The 22,782-nt window shown below is 42.0% G+C and overlaps 1 protein-coding gene across 1 annotated transcript in view; it reads right to left on the bottom strand.

Annotated features, from left to right (window-relative positions):
• Window positions 1-22,782, bottom strand: part of LAMB4 (laminin subunit beta 4) — a 149,355-nt gene that overhangs the window by 37,868 nt on the left and 88,705 nt on the right. Inside the window, 8 exon segments of the mRNA XM_084977505.1 lie at window positions 3,193-3,413; window positions 4,260-4,484; window positions 6,959-7,085; window positions 7,087-7,117; window positions 7,555-7,786; window positions 11,889-12,032; window positions 13,243-13,421; window positions 22,575-22,694. Coding sequence (XP_084833631.1) covers window positions 3,193-3,413; window positions 4,260-4,484; window positions 6,959-7,085; window positions 7,087-7,117; window positions 7,555-7,786; window positions 11,889-12,032; window positions 13,243-13,421; window positions 22,575-22,694 — 1,279 coding nt within the window.

Consider the following 22,782-nt stretch of genomic DNA (forward strand, 5'->3'; position numbering starts at 1 on the left):
TTGACCCCTAGCCTGGGAACTTCCATATGCTATGGGTGCAGTCCTAAAAAGACAAACAAACAAAAAACAGGCAGTCTCTCTCTTCCTTCTTACAGGCTATCTCCCAGCTAGAGGCGGCAATTCTCAACGTGCATATGCTTCTGTTCTTTAGGCCAACCACCCCCTAAAACTTCATTGCCAAATAGCTTTGTTCTACCCACTATCCTGGCTTATTTTCCTTTGGACACACACTAGTTTGTCAAGATAGTGTTTAAAATGTGGTACTCAGAAATGACAACAATGCTCCTGGAGCCATCTGGCCAGGACAGAGGACAATGGGACAATGACCACCCTGAAGTTGGCACGGCAATCCCACTATTCCAGCCTGAATGGGTATCCCCTTTTGGCAGCCCAGTCACACCACTGGCTCACTTGAAACATAGTGAAAATCCCCCAACTGTTTTTCACACGAGCTGGTGCCAAGTTATTACTCCCACTCTGTATTTATGCAATGGATTTTAAAAACCCAAATGCAAAACTTGACTTTTATCCCATTAACATTCATCTTCTTGTTTCCAGCCAACAAGTCAGCCTATTAGAATATCTTGTCTCTTCTTTCATCTTTTTTTTTTTTTTTTTTTTTGGTCTTTGTGCCATTTCTAGGACCGCTCCCCTGGCATATGGAGGTTCCCAGGCTAGGGGTCGAATTGGAGCTGTAGATGCCGGCCTACACCAGAGCCACAGCCACTCGGGATCCGAGCTGCATTTGCTGCCTACACCACAGCTCATTGCAATGCCAGATCCTTAACCCACTGAGTAAGGCCAGGGATTGAACCTGCAACCTCATGGTTCCTAGTCGGATTCATTAACCATTGAGCCACGATGGGAACTCCTCTTCTTTCATCTTGATCACATTAATTTATAACTCTATAATATCTGCAAGTTTGATAAGTGTTTTCTCCAACTCCATCTAAACTCTTGATGAAAATACTGGATGGCACACTTGGATCTGTCAGAAGGCACTAGGGACCACCTTTTGGTTGGCATAGAGTCATTTATGAGTAGTCATTTAAATAGCTGGAAATCCAAATGTCTCTTCCATACTTCAATGAAAGTGCTCCCTGATCATAAAGAGTAAACTTCCCTATGAAATCCCCTATGGACCAAACAACCACAAACACTCTTATCATAAGAAGGTCTTTGGTTAAACCTTCTTTAGCATCTGACTCTCAGCTTGGTAAGCTTCCCTTAGCCTCCACAGTGGCCAACTGTGGCCTTTGTCAAGTGCTGCTACAAATATGCTTCCCAAAAGGTCTAAGAAGCATGCAATATGGTGATGTCATGAGCAGCAGAAATTCCTCACAAAACAGGAAGCCAAGCGGTTATGTAGGGATCTGCCAGGGTGTTTTGTTGGTGGTGGCTGCAGGCGTGAGGAGCACACAAAATAGGCACCGTCCTCTAGTGGCCAGATCTTGCTTTCTAACATTCTCCTTAAAGAAATGGCTGATTCTAGGACAGGGGAAGGACATACACAAGATGAGCTTGGAGCATCTTTTAAGGCAAAAAGTAAGAAATAACTTTAAAATAACTGAACTCAACAGCATTAGGGTATATCCAAGGCACAGAGAAGCCAACGGAAAGAGCTCCCAATGACTAAAGCAGGAACTCGAATAACACAATTGAGGAGTATTGAATTATAACTCAAAGTATCGCATAAATATCCTTGAGTCCACTGATATAACAAGTGATTGAATAAGTGAAGAAATGGGGGACAGCAGACAGAACTGCAGTGCAGAAGAATTCCAAGTAATTTATGGAGATACTCTGTCCTCAGAGAGAGAAAGCACAACTCTCCCTGCAGAGTGACTTCCCTTCAAGGGGTACAGACTGGACAGCTGGAAGAGGAGGAGTCACTTTGTCGGAGAGCAAACTGACAAACACTTCAGTCAGGTGATCAAGATCCAGGTCAGCAGGGCTAAGTCTTGGAAAGTGTGTGTACCTATCATATGATACAATGGGAACAGCATTTTACCTTACTGACGATCTTCTTCTTAAAACCCACAATCCGGAGTTCCCGTCATGGCTCCGTGGTTAACAAATCTGACTAGGAACCACAAGGTTGCGGGTTCGATCCCTGGCCTTGCTCAGTGGGTTAAGGATCCGGCATTGCCGTGAGCTGTGGTGTAGGCCGCAAATGCGGCTCAGATCCCGCATGGCTGTGGCTGTGGTGTAGGCTGGTGGCTACAGCTCCGATTAGACCCCTAGCCGGGGAACCTCCACATGCTGTGGGTGCGGCCCTAAAAAGACAAAAACAAAACCAAAAAACCCAAAAACCCACAGTCCAAGTCTTATCATGAGAAAAACATCAGATAAATTTGAATTGAGGGACATTTTAGAAAATCCTCCTCCAAACTGCGAAGGTCATCAAAAATAAGGAAAGCCTAAGAAGCAGTCACAACCAAGAGGAACCTAAGGAGACATGGTGACTAAACATAAAGTGGCATTCCAGATGAGATCTTGGAATAGAAAAAGGACTCCAGGTTAAAAAAAAAAAAAAGATAAAGAAAAAAAGTAAAAAAAAAAAGATAATATGAATAGATTATGGGCATTATGATAACCAGTTCTGACTTATGATGGATTTCTTGGGGCTTCCCTATGTTTATATGTATGTAACAGTGAAAGAGAAGTGTGTCTGTGTTTCACTGTGTGAATTCTGATTTTCTTAGTCAATAAGAGGTCTGGAGAAAAGCGAAGGAGGCAAAGCTTAATTTAAGACCCTTATACACTCTTTTTTTGTCCAGTTTAGGGCCAAACCTGCAGCATATGGAAGTTACCAGGGTAGGAGCTGAATCAGAGCAATAGCTGCCAGCCTACACCACAGCCCTAGCAATGCAGATCCAAGCCACATTTGCGACCTATACCACAGCTCACGGCAACAAATCCTTAACCCACTGAGAGAGGCCAGGGGTTGAACCCACATCCTCATGGATGCTTGTTGGGTTTGTTACCACTGAACCACAACAAGAACTCCCCTTGTGCTATTTTTGGGGTGCATTTCATTCCTTGATCAATGCACACTCTATGCCTGTCTATGGCAAATCCTGTCTAAAAACACTAAATAACAGCAGCATGTACAGAAAGCATTCTTTATATACTTAGAAAACACATCTCCCCATTTCATTCTGACACTATAGGAAGTTGAAAGCCACTTGCCTGGTCGCAGTGGCTACTGCGTGATGTCCGGGGGTCACAATCGCACAGCTGACATCCTTTGCTGGGAACCAGATTCCAGTATCCATCAGCACAATCGTCACAGGCCTGGCCTGTGACGTTGGGCAGACAAGGGCACATGCCAGTGTCAGGGTCACAGAGGCAAGCTTCCCGATCAGGGGGACACTGCGTGGGACTCACGCCGGCAGGATGACAGGAGCACCCTGGGATCACAGAGCCTTGGAGGTGCCTTCGTTATAAAATTAGCAGGCACCGATCCTGAAAACCGCTTTCTAGACTTGGAGGTACCATTTTTTTAAAAGGCTCAAGGAAGAAACATCTCACAGTAGAACAGAATTTATCAAAGAATCTAAATAGGTTGAACCCATGGAACTGTTTTTGATCTCCCCAAACTGCAGTGTCCTATGGTTCTGACTATTGCCGTGTTCCAAGAGCTCATGAGGAGGATGAATGAAAGTCTCACTTTCTCCTCATGCCATTCACCAAAGTTCCAAAGACAGACTGTTTACTACATTGACTTGAGTGAATTAAAGTCATTAAAATGTCTTCCCCAAACAAGCAGTTTATTTATCCACTTTCTTCACCCCGGAATTCAGACTTTTACAGCGAGTCCCTTATGTATTCATTCAAGTCACTTGATGAGCTGGTTACAATGCAGATTCCTGGGTCTCACTTCCATAGATTCAGGTCAGTTGGTCTGAGGAAGAGCCCAGGAATCTGCATAGTGATATCCCACCCCCATCCCTGGGTGATTCTGACCCAGGGTCTGGTGGTCAACACTCTGATAAACAACACCCTGAGGCCGCTAGGGCACCTGTGGGAGGCAACAGTCACAAACGGCACACTAGTAACACCAGTGAGTACAATGAAGCTGCAGGTGCAATGCACCCATTTTTTGCAGCTGAGGTCAGTACATCAGCCCATCCCTGAGGGCACTGACACTATGGACCTAACTGAAATGAGTCCTGGAGTTGCCGCCACAGTTATGAGCTGCCATATAGCTGCCCTATTCCGCCCCCGCACCCCATCCCGAAGCTTGGCAGACTTACTCCTACAGGTCTGATTGAGAGCCAATCCAAAGTAACCTGGTTTGCAGAGCTGGCAGCTGGGCCCTTGTGTGTTGTGCAGACATTTAAGGCACTCCCCTGTGACTGGGCTGCAGGACTCTGGATCAGTTACATCAATGTTGTTGTTGCAGGCGCACGGCCGGCAGGGTGCTCCAGAAATTCTTGGATTTCCATAGAAACCAGCAGAGCATTCTCCACACTGCACACCTGAAAGAAGGTGACGTGTGTATGGGGATGTGTGCATATGCGCGCATGCGCTAGGGGAGGCCACAGGAAGTGATGTAAACAGAGGATAACTGGGCTCCTCTGGGCATAATGGGAGGTCACACATTTGGGATGGATAAGGAAAAAGTGTTCTAAATTAAAACAAAACATTCATTTTCATTTATCATCCATTCAGGGAATAAAAAGATGATTTGGATTTTAAAAGTCTATGGTGAAGAATGGACTCTAGTCTTTCTTAAAAAAACTACAGTTATGGGTGCAGGATTCCTGGGTCCTTATATAACCAGGACCACCCGAGTATGCCTCCAGATCCAAAGCTAATCTCAGTCCCTTAATCTTCCTGGAGCTCCCCCACCCTCACCCAGTCCTAGAGGTGAAAGAGTAGTAGCCGAAGATAATGTGCCTGGAAGTGAAGAGGGGTGAGCAGTTGTCTCAATGTGTGAGACCTTGGTGTTTATTAAGCACCATCCCGCCTTTCCTACACTCCTTACTCCTCCAACACAAGGCAACTGCCTTTGCTTGCCTCAAATGATGGGTCCACCCTCCACGTTTTGGTTCATACCTTTTTTTTTTTCCTCTTTAGAGCTGTACCCTAGGCATATGGAGGTTCCCAGGCTAGGGGTTGAATCAGAGCTACAGCTGCTGGCCTATGACGTAGCCACAGCATTGCAGGATCTAAGCCACATCTATGACCTACACCACAACTCACGGCAATGCCAGATCCTTAACCCACTGAGCAAGGCCAGGGATGGAATGTGCAACCTCATGGTTCCTAGTCGGATTCATTTCCGCTGTGTTCCGAGTTGGATTCATTTCTGCTGTACCACAATGGGAACTCTGGTTCATACCATTTCTAAATGGAATGAACCAAACCATGCTCTCAGTTCTTGAGATCTGACAAACCAAGCCAGAGTGAACGTGGAGAAAAGGCTCTAAGAATTAACTAGAGACATGTGTAACCTTACAGGTAACAAAAAAGAGTAAAAAAGGCCATGTAATTTATCATGATGGTAATTATCACTGAAGAAAATAGTAATGCCAAATTTTCTAGGATGATTAAATCAGGAAGATGTCACATTTTTTTTCCTGGTTTGCATTACATATTTACACTCATGCTTAAACTATTCAAAATAAAGTTTGATTGAGTCAGACATAAATATTGAATTAATTTATGCAGTGTCTGTACAATGCTCAAAATGGTGCTTTAAGAACATCTGAAAAAATTAGTTATATCCATGAAATATCAGTAAAATGATTATTTGAAATTACATAAAGGAAGCTTTTGACTGATTTTTTCACTTTTAAATTATTCATGCTATATATATAAATACATACACACATATAACTTAACCACATATATATCTTAATTAACATCATGCTTTTATTTTAAATAAATTAATTTGGGAGTTCCTGTCATAAGGGGCTCAGTGGAAACAAACCTGACTAGCATCCATAAGGATGCACGTTTGATCCCTGGCCTCGCTCATTGGGTTAAGGATCCGGTGTTGCCATGAACTGTGGCTTAGGTCTCAGACATGGCTCAGATCCTGAATTGCTGTGGCTGTGGTGTAGGCCAGCAGCTACAGCTCTGATTCAACTCCTAGCCTGGGAACCTCCATATGCCATGAGTGCAGCCCTAAAAAGACAAAAAATAAAAGAAATTAATTTGACTTGAAGTCATTTGATTGGTTTTCCAGAGCATTAGTTTAAAACAATCTTAGGGAGGGAGTGGGATGGACAGGGAGTTTGGGGTTGGTAGATGCAAACTACTACGTTTAGAATGGATAAGCAGTGAGGCCCTACATGCACAGGGAACTATATCCAGTCTCTTGGAATAGACCATGACAGAAGATAATATGAAAAAAAGAATGTACATATATATATGACTGGGTCACTTTGCTGTACATTAGAAATTGGCACAACATTGCAAATCAACTATACTTATAATAAAAAATAAATTAAAAAATTGGGAGTTCCCGTCATGGCGCAGTGGTTAATGAATCCGACTAGGAACCATGAGGTTGCAGGTTCGATCCCTGGTCTTGCTCAGTGGGTTAAGGATCCGGCGTTGCTGTGAGCTGTGGTGTAGGTCGCAGACGCGGCTTGGATCCCTCGTTGCTGTGGCTCTGGTGTAGGCCAGTGGCTACAGCTCTGATTGGACCCCTAGCCTGGGAATCTCCATATGCCATGAGAGTGGCCCTAAAAAGACAAAAAAATAAAAAATAAAAAATAAATAATTGTAGTTCAGTGGAATGCCTTTTAAATTATCATTGGCTTTTGAATCATTCAAATTCTTTGTTCAGTAAAACAGCAATTTGCTAAATCATGTCTTATTACTATGAGCTTATAACCTGCACCACTCATTTCTCCAAGGCAGATAAATTATGAACATGTGATCATTTTTTAGACAGCCACGTGGGGCAGAAGAAAAAACCATCACGAACTATACTGCATACCTGTATAACCTAGAAGACAACTGCAGATTACATCTGAGCTCCAAGGATTCTGATAACAGGAATGGGCAAAATACTGATTGCTTGAAGGAATGTCTGGACACAGGCAAGGACGGCAGGACAGGCCTGAAAGAAGGATTTCCATAGTAACCATCGATGCATCTGTCAAGGCAATTTCTTTTTATTAAGACATTCCTAGGAAAAGCTCACGCTAGCCGATGGATATGCTCTGCTTTAAGATAGTGTAACTCTCAACGCTCAGTATTTTAGAAGATGCTCATTGGCTCTGTAAAAGGTTTTTTTGCTTCATACTGAAAGTTTCACAGCTTAGTCATTAAACTCAATATAATAACAGTTAATTTACATACCACATTTTAGGAATATAAAAAGCAAGGTTCCAGGCAAATGCTTGTTATTGATTTAATTAGATAATACTTGGCTAAGATTTTGAAGGATGACAAAATGATGCTTTATCCTCCCCACCCACAGCCGTCATCCTGCACTTAAATACTGCTGATTTTCTGCTCAATAGCCCTTCAGAGAATCCTGTGCAATCAGAACAAATGAACAATAAATGAAAGAGCATATGAACGCCATACCTTTCACAGTTTCTCCCAGTTGTAAAACCTCCACAATTGAAGCATGACCCGGTCTGTGGATCACAAAGTTCTGGGAACCCATTACAAAGGCAGGGGCGGCAGGTGGGAAACCCAAAATAGCCTGCCAGGCACCGATCGCAACGGCGGCCAGCTACTTCTCCATGGCAGGGGCACTGACCTGTTATTTGGTCGCACACAGTACTCTTTGAGCCTTGAGGGTGGCAGTGATGTGCTGGGGAAAGCAAAGAGAAGCCTGTTGGGGTAGACCAGGTGTGCTGGTGAAAGAGGTATGGTTCTGATTTCACAATCTCTAATTTATTGTATCAACCAAATGAAGGGGCAAAATTGAATGTGTCCAGTGCTTAGAATAGAGCCTTGCATGCACTGGGTACCAGGTAAACATTTGTTAAGTAAGAATTCGCTAATTCATTCAATCAACGGTATGTCGTGGGAGCTCTTGCCATGGTGCAGTAGGTTAAGAATCTGACTGCAGTGGCTCAGGTTGCCTCAGAGGAGCGGGTTTGATCCCCAGCCCGAGGCAGTGGGTTAAAGGATCTGGTCTTGCCACAGCTGTGGTGTAGGTCACAGGTGAGGCTCAGATTCAATCCCTGGCCAGGAAACTTCCATATGCCACATGTGCAGCCCTAAAATAAACCAAACCAAACCAAACCACTGTATGGTGGACAACATTTTTTTCTAGTTGGGATATAACTGACATATAACATTATATTGGTTTCCAGTGTACCACATAATGATTGATGTTTGTATACACTGAAAAATGATCACTGCTATAAATCTAGTTAATATCTCCCAACATACAGTTGCCATTTTTCCGTGTGATAAGAACTTTTAAGATCTATTCTCTTAGCAACTTTCAAATAGATGGTACACTATTATTAGCTATAATCATGATGCTGTATGTTACATCTCCATGTCTTACTTATTTTATACCTAGAAGTTTGTACCTTTTGACACCCTTCACTCATTTTGCCCACCTCCCACTCCCTGCTTCTGGCCAACACTGGTCACTATTTATGAGCTTGGTTTTTTTGTTTGTTTGTTTGTTTGTTTTGTTTGTTTTGGATTCCACACATAAGTGAGATCATCCAGTATTTGTCTTTCTGTTTGACTTATTCACTTAACACACTTGAGGTTTATCTGTGTTATCACAAATGGCAATATGTCATTTTTACGGCTGAATATTACTCCATTGCAGGTATATATCACATTTTCTGTATACACTTATGTCGGTGGAAACTTAGGTTGTTTCCACGTCTTGGCTGTTGTAAATAATGCTTTAGTGAAAATGAAGGTCCAGTGTAGCTGTTAGTTATCTGTGCGTCTTTGGAAAAAATGTCCATTCAAACATTCTCCATCCTTTACCCATTTTAACTGAGTCTTATAAATATTGTTCTTACAGAGGATCTGAACAAGTAACATGTTTTAATGACTTGAACTTCCCTGTATCTTGGGAGTCAAACTTTCAGATGATAAAACATAAGAATTGTTCTTAAGATGGTCCGATTTTTGTTTTCCCTACATGGGATAATAGAGACTCAGTCCTTTCCTGGTACATCATCACTTTCAGCCAATCTTCCTTCTACAAAAACATGATGCCTGTTTGTTTGACAGGGTGGTACATGGAAGAAATGTTCTCTCTTTTGTATATATCCCTTTGTGTCCTCAGAACTTCATAATTTTTCTTAAATAAAAAAAAAAACAAAAGCAATGATGGACTGAGGCACCATCTGCTGGGTAGGTAGACAACCAAGCCTAGGCAATGACCAGGAAGATGTGTCATCTCTCTGAATCATAACTGAAAAGGTATGTTCCCCTACCTGAAAGAAGGAGCAACCTACCTGGAGATTTTCATAGTCCCTAAGGCATATTTCTGTGGTGAGCAGTATTTTCACTAATGGTTTACGTTGTGGACAGAGGACTATTTACTCTGATCGTGACAGCCCTGAGAACTCAGTTACCAACTGTGTATGAAGTCCCACCAAAGCCCTTATTAATGGGTGGCTTATGAAATGAGTTCCAAAGTAAATTGTGAGCCCAGCATCAGCAAGGGTAGCATTCTGGTGACAGTGTTATCCCCTTTCTTGACTTCCCAATCTCATTGTCTTAGCTTTTCCAACCAATGGACTTATGTACCAGATGATAAAGCTGCATTTGCACAGCCAGTTCCTCCCTGGTCCATCTATTTGTTACAGATTGCAAACTTCCCAGAGCATGAACCATATTTTTATCATCACTCATGGTTACTAATAGAGCTCCGTACATTGTCAATGCCCACTGAACAGAAGAATGAAATATGGCAGAAAAATGTTCACTGTATTTTATCTACATAGGCAGACAGGGTTAATAATGTAGGCAGAATCCTAATTCCTCCCCTTTTAAACTCCCTACACTGATTTTCCTGCCTTCAAACCTCCCAGGTTGATGTAAACTGGTGTACCTACTATGGAGAACAGCATGGAAGTTCCTTTAAAAAATTAAGAGAGAAATGCTGGGTCATATGGAAGTTCTATGTATAGATTTCTAAGGTATCTCCAAACTGTTCTCCATAGTGGCTGTACCAGTTTACATTCACACCAGCAGTGCAGGAGGGTTCCCTTTTCTCCACACCCCCTCCAGCACTTGTTATTTGTGGATTTGTTAATGATGGCCATTCTGACTGGTGTGAGGTGGTATCTCCTGGTTGTTTTGATTTGCATTTCTCTTATACTCAGCGATGTTGAGCATTTTTTCATGTGTTTGTTGGCCATCTGTATATCTTCTTTGGAGAACAGTCTATTCAGGTCTTTTGCCGATTTTTCCATTGATTGATTGGCTTTTTTGCTGTTGGGTTGTATCAGCTGTTTATATATTCTAGAGATTAAGCCCTTGTCAGTTGCATCATTTGAAACTGTTTTCTCCCAATCTGAAAGTTGTCTTTTTGTTTTCTTTTTGGTTTCCTTTGCTGTGCAAAAGCTTTTCAGTTTGATTAGGTCCCATGGGTATCTTCCACATGACCCCGCAATCCCACTCTTGGGCGTATATATCCGGACAAAACTACTTAAAAGAGACACATGCACCTGCATGTTCATTGCAGCACTACTCACAATAGCCAGGACATGGAAACAACCCAAATGGTCCATCAACAGATGAGTGGATTCGGAAGATGTGGTATATATACACAATGGAAGACTACTCAGCCATAAAAAAGAATGACATAATGCCATTTGCAGCAACATGGATGGAACTAGAGAATCTCATTCTGAGTGAAATGAGCCAGAAAGACAAAGACAAATACCATATGATATCACTTATAACTGGAATCTAATATCCAGCACAAATGAACATCTCCTCAGAAAAGAAAATCATGGACTTGGAAAAAAGACTTGTGGCTACCTGACGGGAGAGGGAGGGAGTGGGAGGGATCTGGAGTTTGGGCTTATCAGACACAACTTAGAATAGATTTACAAGGAGATCCTGCTGAGTGGCATTGAGAACTTTGTCTAGATACTCATGTTGCAACAGAACAAAGGGTGGGGGAAAAAATGTAATTGTAATGTATACATGTAAGGATAACTTGATCCCCTTGCTGTACAGTGGGAAAATAAAAAAAAAATAAAAACTAAAAAGAGAAATGCCATATGATCTAGCAATCTTATTCCTGGGCATATATCCAAAGAAAACTGTAATTTGAAAAGATAAATGCACCACAACATTCACAGAAGCATTATTCACAATAGCTAAGACATGGAAGCAACGTAAATGTCCACCAACAGAGGAATGGATAAAGAAGCTGTGGTACACATATATAATGGAATATTACTCAGCCATAAAAAGTAATGAAATAATGTCATTTGCAGCAACATGGATGGAACTAGAGATTATCATACTAAATGAAGCTAGCCAGACAGTGAAAGAAAAGCATCATATGATATCACTTATATGTGGAATCTAAAAAAAAAAAGATATACATGAACTTATTTACAAAACACAGACAGACTCACGGACAGAAAACAAACTTATGGTTACCAAAATTTAAAGTGTGGGGAGGGGTAAATTAGGAGTTTTCATTAATATATACATACTACTGTATATAGAATAGATAACCAATAACGACCTACTGTATAGCACAGGGAACTATAATCAATATCTTGCAATAATCTATAGGGGAAAAGAATTTGAAAAAGAATATGTGTGTATATAACTGAATCTCTTTTCTGTACACCTGAAACTAACACAACATTATAAATCAACTATACTTCGATTTTAAAAAAGAGAGAAAAAACCCTCCCAGGTTGAGAACATGTCTGTTTCTCCATCCGATTTTTTCTATATACAGTGACAGCCATGATTCCCCAAACCATAGCTTCCTATTGAGCACGTGTCACAGCAGCGGCTGGTCACACCAGGCTTACACTGGCACTGGCCTCCGAGTCGGGTGCAGTTGGGTCCTACTGAGCCTTGTGGGTGACACTTGCAAGCTGCAAGAAACAAAAGAGAAAGTTGGAGGCAAAAGAAGTGACAGAGAAGCACCTCATTCCATTAGTAGCTTTAGTTCATGTCTTTCCAATTTGCTACCTCTGTAAACCACAACTCCCTTATCTGTTAATTGTGAAAAATATACGATCTATCTTCTGGGATTATAAGGAGTAAAGACAATAATGCCTGTGAAGTACTTAGAACACTGTTCTAAGTGCTCAATAAATACTCCTTAATAAACATAAATTAGCAATAACCATTACTTAACGAGTTAATGGCAGGCTTAAAATAAATTGCTTCAGTCATTAATTGTTCCAACGTAAGCATTATTATCATTATTTCTTTAATTCCTGATGACCTGCTTTGGTGTTGGACCACACCTTCCATGTCCCTTATTCCATGAGATTTTGAGCATCCCGAAGCCACAGCCCTGCATGGAGAAAGCATCCATTGGGAACTCAGGAAGCCCAGACTCTCATTGTGGCTGTCATTCTATAGCAGTGATTCTCAACGGGGGGGGGGGGGGGGGGGGAGATTTTGCTCTCCAGGGGACATATAACCAAGTTTGGAGGCATTTTTTAAAAAAATTGAAGTCTAGTTGATTTACAACACTGTGTTAGTTGCAGGTGTACAGCAAAATGTGGAGACATTTTTGGATGTCACAATGGGGAGCGGGGGAGGGAGCTCCTGGTATCACATGGGTAGAGGGCAGGGTTGCTGCTAAACATCCTACAATGAACAGGATAGTGCCCTCTGCCCAACAACGTGATCCAGTCCTAAATTTCAAAAGGGCTGAAGGTGAGAAATCCTGCTCTACAGCTCAGTGAAATGGACCAGTTACTTAGTGTTTTGAACCCCAAGAGTCTCAATTATTAAATGAAGGTGTAGGGACGAAAGGCGTTGTTTAGAGTCCATTCCAGCCCTACATGTTTTCAGTGTTTCCAGGACTACAAAGAAATATTTTAGGACCTTGGTTGCAGCAGTCTGGCATCCCCAAGCCAGGCTTCCCTTTTTTATATACTTCCTGCACTGTACATTCTGATTCTAACACACGGACAGACCATTCTGTGTATCTAATTCACTGAGCAACTGATATCAACACTGGCTGTTAGGAGTAGATGCTAAAATATATTAGATCATTTCACTCATGTTCCAAAGAGCCTTTGTTGCAGGTGGTGGCACTTCAGGAGAGCCCATTAGACAGATAATCACCCACAGCGCCGTTGTGCAGCATGGCAGACACACTGGCTATGAGCCTTTCACACGCTCTGGGGAGCACCTGAGGTCCCATTCCCGAGGCCATTTCAACACAGTTGTGCAGCTGATAATCATCTAAATCCTGCTTGCTGCAGAAATTCTCCAATGAATTGATTTGGGGAATAAGACCAAGTTTATGAAATAATAAGAAAAGAATGCTTATGTTCATAACGGTCTCCTGTTCAAGATTTTTTTTTTTTCCTGCCTTTTTGCCTTTTCTAGGGCCGCTCCCACGGCATATAGAGGTTCCCAGGCTAGGGGTTGAATCAGAGCTGTAGCCGCAGGCCTATGCCAGAGCCACAGCAACTCGGGATCCAAGGCGAGTCTGCAACCTACACCACAGCTCAGGGCAATGCCAGGTCCTTAACCCACTGAGCAAGGCCAGGGGTTGAACCTGCAACCTCACGGTTCCTAGTGAGATTCGTTAACCACTGAGCCACGATGGGAACTCCTCAAGATTCTTTTTTTTTTTTAATTTTCTTCTTTTTAAATTTTAAATGATTTTTATTTTTTTGATTATAGCTGGTTTACAGTGTTCTGTCAATTTTCTACTATACAGCAAGGTGACCCAGTCACACATACATATATACATTTTTTTCTCACATTATCCTCCATCATGCTCCAGCATAAGTGGCTAGATATAGTTCCAAGTGCTATACAGCAGGATCTCATCGCTTATCCACTCCAAAGGCAATAGTTTGCATCTATTAACCCCAAAAGATTCTAATTATTTAAAAATTAGATCTATGCGAATAATGATTGAGAAGAGACTCAATTCCATCCTTTAAGTTGCTTATGACTGACTTTTAAGATTTTCAATCCATTTAAGAATAGTCATTTAAATATTTACATTTATTGACTTATGGTAAAGAAAATAAGCCTTGTGGGGTTTTTTTTGTTTGTTTTCTTTGTTTTTTTTGTTTTGCATTTTGTCTTTTGTCTTTTTAGGGCCACACCTGCGGCACATGGAGGTTCCCAGGCCAGGGGTCCAATCAGAGCTACAGCTGCTGGCCTATGCCAGAGCCACAGGAATGCCAGATCTGAGCTGCATCTACGACCCACACCACAGCTCACGGCAAAGCTGGATCCTTAACCCACTGAAAAAGAAGGGATTGAACCTGCGAGCCCATGGCTCCTAGTTGGATTTGCTTCTGCTGCGCCATGACAGGAACTTCCAGAAGACTTGATCTTTTTAGCTTATATATATATATTTTTTTGTCTTTTTTTGCCTTTTTGCCTTTTCTAGGGTCACTCCCAACAACAGGGAATCTAAGCCACGTCTGCAATCTACACCACAGTTCACAGCAATGCCAGATCCTTAAACCATGATCAAGGCCAGGGATGGAACCTGCAACCTCATGGATCCTAGTCGGATTTGTTAACCCCTGAGCCATGACAAGAACTCCCTAGTTATATTTTTACTTGTTAATTTGTCTTAGATGTGAAAGAGTTTTCCTAGGCTACTTGTGATGAATTAAGAAATTACGGCTTAGAGAGTGCATTCCAGAGTGTTACTGTGTGTTTCCTGTGCCACATGGTACGTCCTTGTTGGTTATCCATTTTATATATAGTGGTAGGTACCTGCTAATCCTGAACTCCTAATTAGCCCCACCCCTCCATTCCCTTTGGTTATCACAAGCTTTTTTCCTCTGTGAGTCTCTTTCTGTTTTGTAAAGAAGTTCATTTGTAGAAAGATACTTTCAAAACTCAGTGTTGCCACACTTATGTTACTGCTTGGTCTCATATCCAAATATTATTAAAAATGTAATATTTCACAGATGCATTTTGGGAACTGCTGGCTTAGACCATACAGCTATTATGGGGATAAGTGCATCATTTTAAATTTATCCTTCAAGAGGAATCATCTATAGTTTAATCATCTACATGAAAAAAAGCTATGCAATTAGGTTTCTTGAGATTCAATCTAAGTTATATTATACTGTTTGAAATGTCTATTCATGGCTTGGATGATATAGTGGAGAACATGTTGCTACAGCAAACTGATCACACCAACTTGAACATTTTGAACACTAGATGGAAAAAAAGTGGGGTGTTTTTGTTTGGTTTGTTTTTTGCTTTTTAAGGCTGCACCTGTGATCCAGCTGCCAGCCTATAGTAGAGCCATAGCAATACCAGATCCAAGTCATGTTTGTAACCTACACCATAGCTCATGGCAAAGCTGGATCCTTAACTGGCTAAGCGAGGCCAGGGATCAAACATGTGTTCTCATGGATACTAGTCAGGTTCATTATTGCTGAGCCACAATAGGAACTCTGGAAAATAAGTTTTAGTTCATCAGGGCAAGCTGGAAAGGGAACCCAGCAGCACAGACAAATGTCCCCTGGTGTTTTTGCTTTGTCCACAATGAGTTAGTTTCCATGGGTCCCTTCCTGCAACCCTCTCTGTTCCTTTTCTTTCTGTCCCTCCACACAGTGCGAGGCAGCATCTTGAACCTGGATGACAACTGCAGTGTCTCCGCTCCTCACACCTCTAATCTCATTCTCCTGCAGGTCACTGCCTCTCATTCCTCCAGCTTCACAGAGAAAATGGACCCCAGCAATGGGGCTGGAGCCTCCTACTTCCTGCCGCCCAAATTCACGTCTCCTGACTACTCATACCTGTCCTCGCCTCTGATGGCTAGTGAAAGAGAGGTGTCACGTGGACAGGGGTCCCTCTGCTGTGCCCTCTGCCCTCAGGGAGCTTTTCTGTGGATTATGCTTTCTTTCTTAAATCTCTTCCTTTCACACCGACTTTTAAATGCGCTTAAATCTCTCCCCTCTGTAAAATCACCTCCTTGATCTCATACATTCCTCCTGCCACTGTCCTTCCTGTGTCTGTCCTTGAGAGCCAAATTTCTTGAAAAATTGTCTCCCTCCATCCTCATGGCCTCCTCTTCCATTTACCGTTCACACCACTGCAATCCCCTCCCTGCACCCAACCCTGGATGTTGGGGTTCTTCAGGGCTCTCCCATGGGTCACCCTCTTAACCCAGACCCATTGCCTATGTGACCTTGACAGTGCCGTGCCTTTGGTTACCAGCGATGGAGTGCTGCCATCTGCGTTTTGTCTCTTGCCCACATCTCAATCGTGGGACCCAGCTCTGTGTAGGACGTGCCTGTGGGTTGCCCCACAAGCTCTGCCAACCAAACACACCTGAACCCTGCTTTCCGCTCTGTGCCTCTTGCCAGGACATGATGCCACCATCCACCAAGCTGCTCAGTGTAGAAAACTGAAGGTCATCTTTGATACCTGCTTCTTCATTACCAAGAAGCCTGCATTACCCCAAACATCAAGTCAGTCACAAGCCTGGCCAATCTGACTGCTAACCTGTGTCTAGAATGTGTTTATTGCTCTTCACTCCCATCCCTTTCCTCATTGAGGCACCCAGATTAAGGGTGTCAGCCCCAGAGGCATCCCATCTTCCACTATTGTCTCCTCCCCCCCCCCCCCCCGTCAATTTCCTATTTTATAGTCACAGTGACTCTTTAAAAGGCATTCTGTTCAGATAAACCCCTTCTTAAAAGCTTTCAGTGGCTCCCCATTGCCTCAGGATAATATCTAAACCTCAACTCTTTTCATTTTGCTCCCTCCCTAATCTCTCAACCCAGTGGTTCTCAATAGGGGAAGTTGACCCCAGGGGGCATTTTAGAAATTCCAAAGGGTGGTTTTGGTTGTCAAGGTAATGGAGTGAGGTGTGTAACTGACATTTAGTGAGTGGGGATCAGAAATCCTTCTTACCACATGGAAAATCATCTCATTCTCTGACAGCTTTTGGATGTTCCATTGAATATCCGCAAATGAGAAATCACTGTTTATGAGTTGAGAGCCTTCCTCGATGCTTTTAAAATACGTTAAACATGTTTACAACCCACCTGCTTTCACGCCTGTCTTGTATGTAGTGATTGCATGTGTAAGAGCATCTCCCCACTTGAGTACGTCCCCTGGTGTGTTTATGCGTGTGCATGTACATATTGAAGTACATGGTATTTCCTTATAAATTACTTCCCTGTTATTTCTCCCTTGTATTTGCACATCACATTGATATTATGTGGATGTTATGTGTGCAGGTAAGCTATAATGCCTGTGAATTTCACTGCAGACCAGGAAAGACTGTAATAAAATATTTGTAATAAAAAGGGGAGGTTGAGTTAGATGACACTGAGAGCCATTGCCTGAGTCACACCAAATGACCTGTCACAGCTCCAGGTAACTGTCACATGGTGCTGTCATCTCTTGTGTTACTGTCTGCATCTCCCCTTTAAAGTGTCAGCCCTGGCGTGGCCGGGAAGGGCCTTGTCTCATTTACACCTGTGTCTACCCCAGTGTCTAATTTCCAGTAAGCGCATCATAGAAATTCATGCAGTTAAGAAGTATACATACACTCCTGGGACTGTATCTTTAAGTTGATACTAAAATGACACTGCTTTTTTCTAAACAAAAACCAAGAGAGGAGACATCCAGAAGGAAGCCAGATGGGGGAGGCTTGGCGGGGGGGTGGACAACCAGGAACCAGTTGTTTACAGTTCTTGGTCCAAGTCAGTTTAGAGTTGGCCCTTTCTGGCACCAAGCAGATGGAGCAGATGACAAGAGTCCTTGTCAGCTATAGGATTTTGTAATGCCATGACTCACTTCTTCTAGAAACTTCAAAGGGCTTTCTGTTTACCAAGTACAGTCCATCCCATGGTTTAAAAGAAAAATGAAAGTTTTATGTTCTAGAACGTGTAATCTCCCTTGGACTTTCGGCACATTTTAATGGATACACATATCGTGTAACCAGGGCAACAGAAAATTAAAAAATGAACCATCTCCTCATGCTGGCCCAACAAAAGAGATTTGTGCTGAAGGAATGAACAAATCTTTCATCTGGTCTTCTTGGTAATGCATCTCCATCTTAGATGCAAATATTAATCTGGCTGTAGAGAAGAATGAACTTTGAAAAGGTCAAGTTCCAAGCAGTCCCCTATCTTCCCAGAGCAGCAAGACTGCATTAGTTGGGAATCACAAAATATGTTAACGACTTCCTCCAATAGGCATCCTGGGGCAGGGACTCCCAGGGACACTGCAGGTGCCCTGCCCAGATCTTCCCATCCACCAGCTGCTGTGGCGTTGGCTGCTAAAACCTCACAGCTGCTCCTTCTCCAGAAAGCTGGACCCAGCCACCATGTCCAGGAGGGGGTGGGAGTGGGGAGGTAGTGAGCCTGTGCCTGGTGACATGGGCACACAGAGGCCCACCATTCACCTCCAGGTGGAACTGACCCTGGGAACTTCATGCTTCAGAGCCCCATGGAGACCACATCCTCTCTGATGCCCTCTTGGTCCCCTCATTCCTTTGAGCCAACGAGCATGACCTCAGTCAACCAGGCACCCCTGAGTTCCTGCTTCTAAAGAATCTGACCTAAAAATGGGTGGTTCCATCTGAGGTTCCAGACAGTTTGCCAAGATCAAGTGGCACTCTTCATTTTTATTTTGGTTTCAGAGTTTTCATGACAGTATGTATATATACATATGAGGATGATCATTTGGTAATGGACCAAAATGCACAGAATTTAAATTAGTTTCAAATAATCCATTTAAAATTTTTTTAATGGGAGTTCCCATTATGGCACAGTGGAAATGAATCTGACTAGGAACCATGAGGTTGTGGGTTTGATCCCTGGCCTTGCTCAGTGGGTTAAGGATCCAGTGTTGCCTTGAACTATTGTGTAGGTCACAGACATGGCTCTGATCTGGCATTGATGTGGCTGTGGCGTAGGCCAGTGGCTGCAGCTCTGATTCTACCCTAGCCTGGGAACCTCCATATGCCACAGGTGTGGCCCAAAAATGACCAAAAGACAAAAAAAAAAAAAAAAAAAAGAAAATTTTTTTAATGTAATTTAATTTTTTTCCAAATATTCTACTTCTGCATCTATCAAACATCACTGCGATGATTTTGTTTATACTCCATCTATTTTTTTTCTTTTTTGCCTTTTTTTGCCATTTCTTAGGCCGCTCCTGCTGCTTAGGAAGGTTCCCAGGCTAGGGGTTGAATTGGAGCTGCAGCCACCAGCCTATGCTAGAGCCACAGCAACGCGGGATCCAAGCCTCGTCTGCGACCTACACCACAGCTCACGGCAACACCAGATCCCCAATCCACTGAGCAAGGCCAGGGATCGAACCCGCAACCTCATGGTTCCTAGTCGGATTCGTTAACCACTGAGCCACCATGGGAACTCCTATACTCCATCTTCTGTACCAAGTGGAGAATGCTTTGAGGGAAAGAACCTGGTTGCCCCCTGCTCCCCAGAAACCAGCATGGTGCCTGGCCCACATATACTCAGAGAATGGGTGCTGAACAGGTAATTTGGATGGATATATTCAACAAAACAGCCAGTGACTACCTTAGGAATTTACAAAGTTCAGAAATACTTAAGACACAGCTTTAAAATGCGGAGGACCTCGGCTGTCATAAATTTGAGTTCCATGACAGTTATCATCACAACAATAACTTTCCTTCATGGTTAGGAGTCCTTATTTCTTCCTTTCCCTTGCTTCACACTGCCTAGGCTCCCAAATTTCAGCTTTTTTTTTTTCTTGAATTAAACCCGTTGGATTCGATTCTCTTTCTTTGTAACTCATATGTTGGTGCGTGAACACAGTTTTATTTAAAGCTCCTCTGCAGAGAATATGAACTACATGGATAGAGAAATCGTGATACTTTACACTTCCCACTCAAGAGCTGGTTTCTACTTTCCACTTCATTTCTATCATAATATGGCAGAAACTCACTGCAACATTACAAGGCCCTCTGGGGGCAGAATTTAGACAACCTTTGGGTAAGATGCCAAATAAAATACAAATCATCTAGCTAATACTGAATTTCAGAGAAATGATGAATAATTTTTTAGTATATCTCATGCAATATTGAAGGCAATATTTGTAACCACATAATTACATGTAATAATTACATAATTACATGATTCAGATTTCACTGGGTGTTCTGCATCTTTCCTTTCTCCCTCTCTCCCTCCTTTCCATCCTTCCTTCCTTTCCTTCCTTCTCTCTCTCTCCTAAATCTTACGATTCCACTTTTGGTAAAATAATCTTGAAACAACAGCTAGTTTTTTTCATGTTATAATAGCTGAACTTACTGAATAAAATCTAAGATATGCCTATCTTAGGTTGATAGTAGATGATAAAATTTAAAAGTTCTGGGGTATAAATTTTAAATGTTTCTAGTTTAAAATTGAACTTTAAAGCCACAATACACAACATATGGATATATAGGTAACTAAATCAGGAGCTAACAAACTTTCCATAAAAGGTCAGAAAGTAAATATTTTTGGCTTTGTGACTGAAAGGTCTATGTTGCAAATACTCAATTGGATCTTTGTAGCTTGAAAGCAGCGTAGATAACATGGAAATCAGTGGGCATGGCTGTGTTCCAATAAAACTTTTCAGGATGGTAGTTTGCCGATTTTAAATTATGGTATTAGAAGGTTCTCACAAACAATTAAAAATGCAATTTTAACAGAGAAATTTAATTTTTATCCACAAAATTACTTTAAACCATTCTATATAAGGAGTTATCACTGTGGCACAGTGGATTAAGGATCCGACATTGTATCTGCAATGGCTGGGGTCTCTGCTGAGGCACAGGTTTGATCCCTGGCCCAGCACAGTGGGTTAAGGATCCAGCATTGCTGCAACTGTTGCATGGTTTGCAGAAGCTGTGGCTCAGATTCAATCCCTGGCCTGAGAACTTCCATATACTGCTGGTTCAGAAAAAAAAAAAAAAATCCTGCATCATTCTATACAATTTTACTGAAGGTGGGATAAAACTGGCACTTTCATGCATAACTGATGATCCTGATAATTAACTGGGGGAATGCCTTCTTGAAACTAATCTGACACACTATTAATTAATTAATCTGACATTATTTCAAGAGCCACAAAACCTTGGGTAAAAAAAGACTATTTTATTTTATTATTATTTTTGCGGTTTTTTGTTTTGTTTTGTTTTGTTTTTTGCTTTTTAGGGCCACATCCGCAGCATATGGAAGTTTCCAGGCTAGGGGTCAAATTGCAGCTACAGCTACTGGCCTATGCCACAGCCACAGAAATGTGAGATTCGAGCCACATCTGCAACCACAGCTCATGGCAATGCTGGATCCGTAACCCGCCACGTGGGGCCAGGGATCAAACCTGAATCCTCATGGATACTAGTTGGGTTTGTTTCTGCTGAGCCACAACGGGATCTCCAAGACTTTATTTTAAAACATTAAAAAAATATGTACTAACTATACAGAATAGAGAAAAATAGAAACGACCTATAACCACAAGTAGGGGAATGGATGAGTAAATTAAATAAATTTATTCAGGGTCCAAACTCTGCCCAGTGACATGCATGGGCCTGAAGCTGTGCACAGAGTGAGGGGTTTAGAAGGTTCACCTGTGGCCCAACATTGAAAGATGTTTATCAAAGAAATACTATGCATGGTTCCTAAAACAGTAAAGTTACATAAGCACCACAAGAAAATTCTTATGGTATAATAGGAAGTAAAAAAACTCTGTGCACAATCTTATCTGAACATTTGGATTATAATGATGTAAAAGCATAGTATGTATAAAATGGGGACTTACAAGATGATAATAATTAATTAATTATTGGTGGAATTTCTCCCCAAACTTTCTGTGATGCCAGTATATGGTAGTGGCCTCAGATAGGCACACTGGAATCAGGCATCTGGCGCTGATTTCTCACTTAGTAGTTCTGTGACTCTGTGCCTCAATTCTGTCATCTGCAAAATGGGAGTAAGGACAACACTTCCCTCATAGAGTCGTTGTGAAGTCTAAGTAATAGAATATGTAAAAACAAAACAACAACAAAATAAAACCAAAGCAGAAGTCTACCAATGCACCTATTAATAATTCTTCATTAAAAAATTAAAAATCTCAATGTAAAAAAATTAAGACTAAAAGAACCATTAAAAATGTTAAAAATCTGAAGGAGAGGTCAGATCAGTTGGGACACTGGGACAACAGGTATAAACTGCGATTATCCCACTTATAGGAAAATAAAGAAGCTTCATTTTCCTCGCAACAAAACAAAACAAAGCTGTGATGGGCACATACTGTTCTAGGAGATTTGTAACTGTTATCAGTGACTTTCACAGAGAAGAGGTGATCATTATAATGAACCAAATACATTTCTATTTCTCAGGAAACATTTCAAACTCAAATCCTACTTGAAGAATCATAATGGAGCTCAGTTGCAAAGGAAGAACCCACAAGGCTCTGTGATACTTACAGAGTCAACCAGGATGTGTGAGTGAGCCTGGAGCCCGCCTTCCAAAGGCTGGGAAAAATAGACATCTATGGAATATCGTACATCTGGTTCTAAACAGATGGGTGTGGGAAGCAGCACGATCCTGTATTGAGACATAAAGCAAAAATTCAGTGACAAAAAGTACAGTTATATAACCTAGGCAGCCATCACATTTGATGTGTTCCTGTGTA

This window comes from Sus scrofa, chromosome 9, assembly GCF_054392235.1.
Source record: "Sus scrofa isolate SSC_HxYL_T2T_F1_AM1 chromosome 9, Sscrofa_HxYL_maternal_Yorkshire_Landrace_v2.0, whole genome shotgun sequence".
NCBI classification, from domain to species: Eukaryota; Metazoa; Chordata; class Mammalia; order Artiodactyla; family Suidae; genus Sus; species Sus scrofa.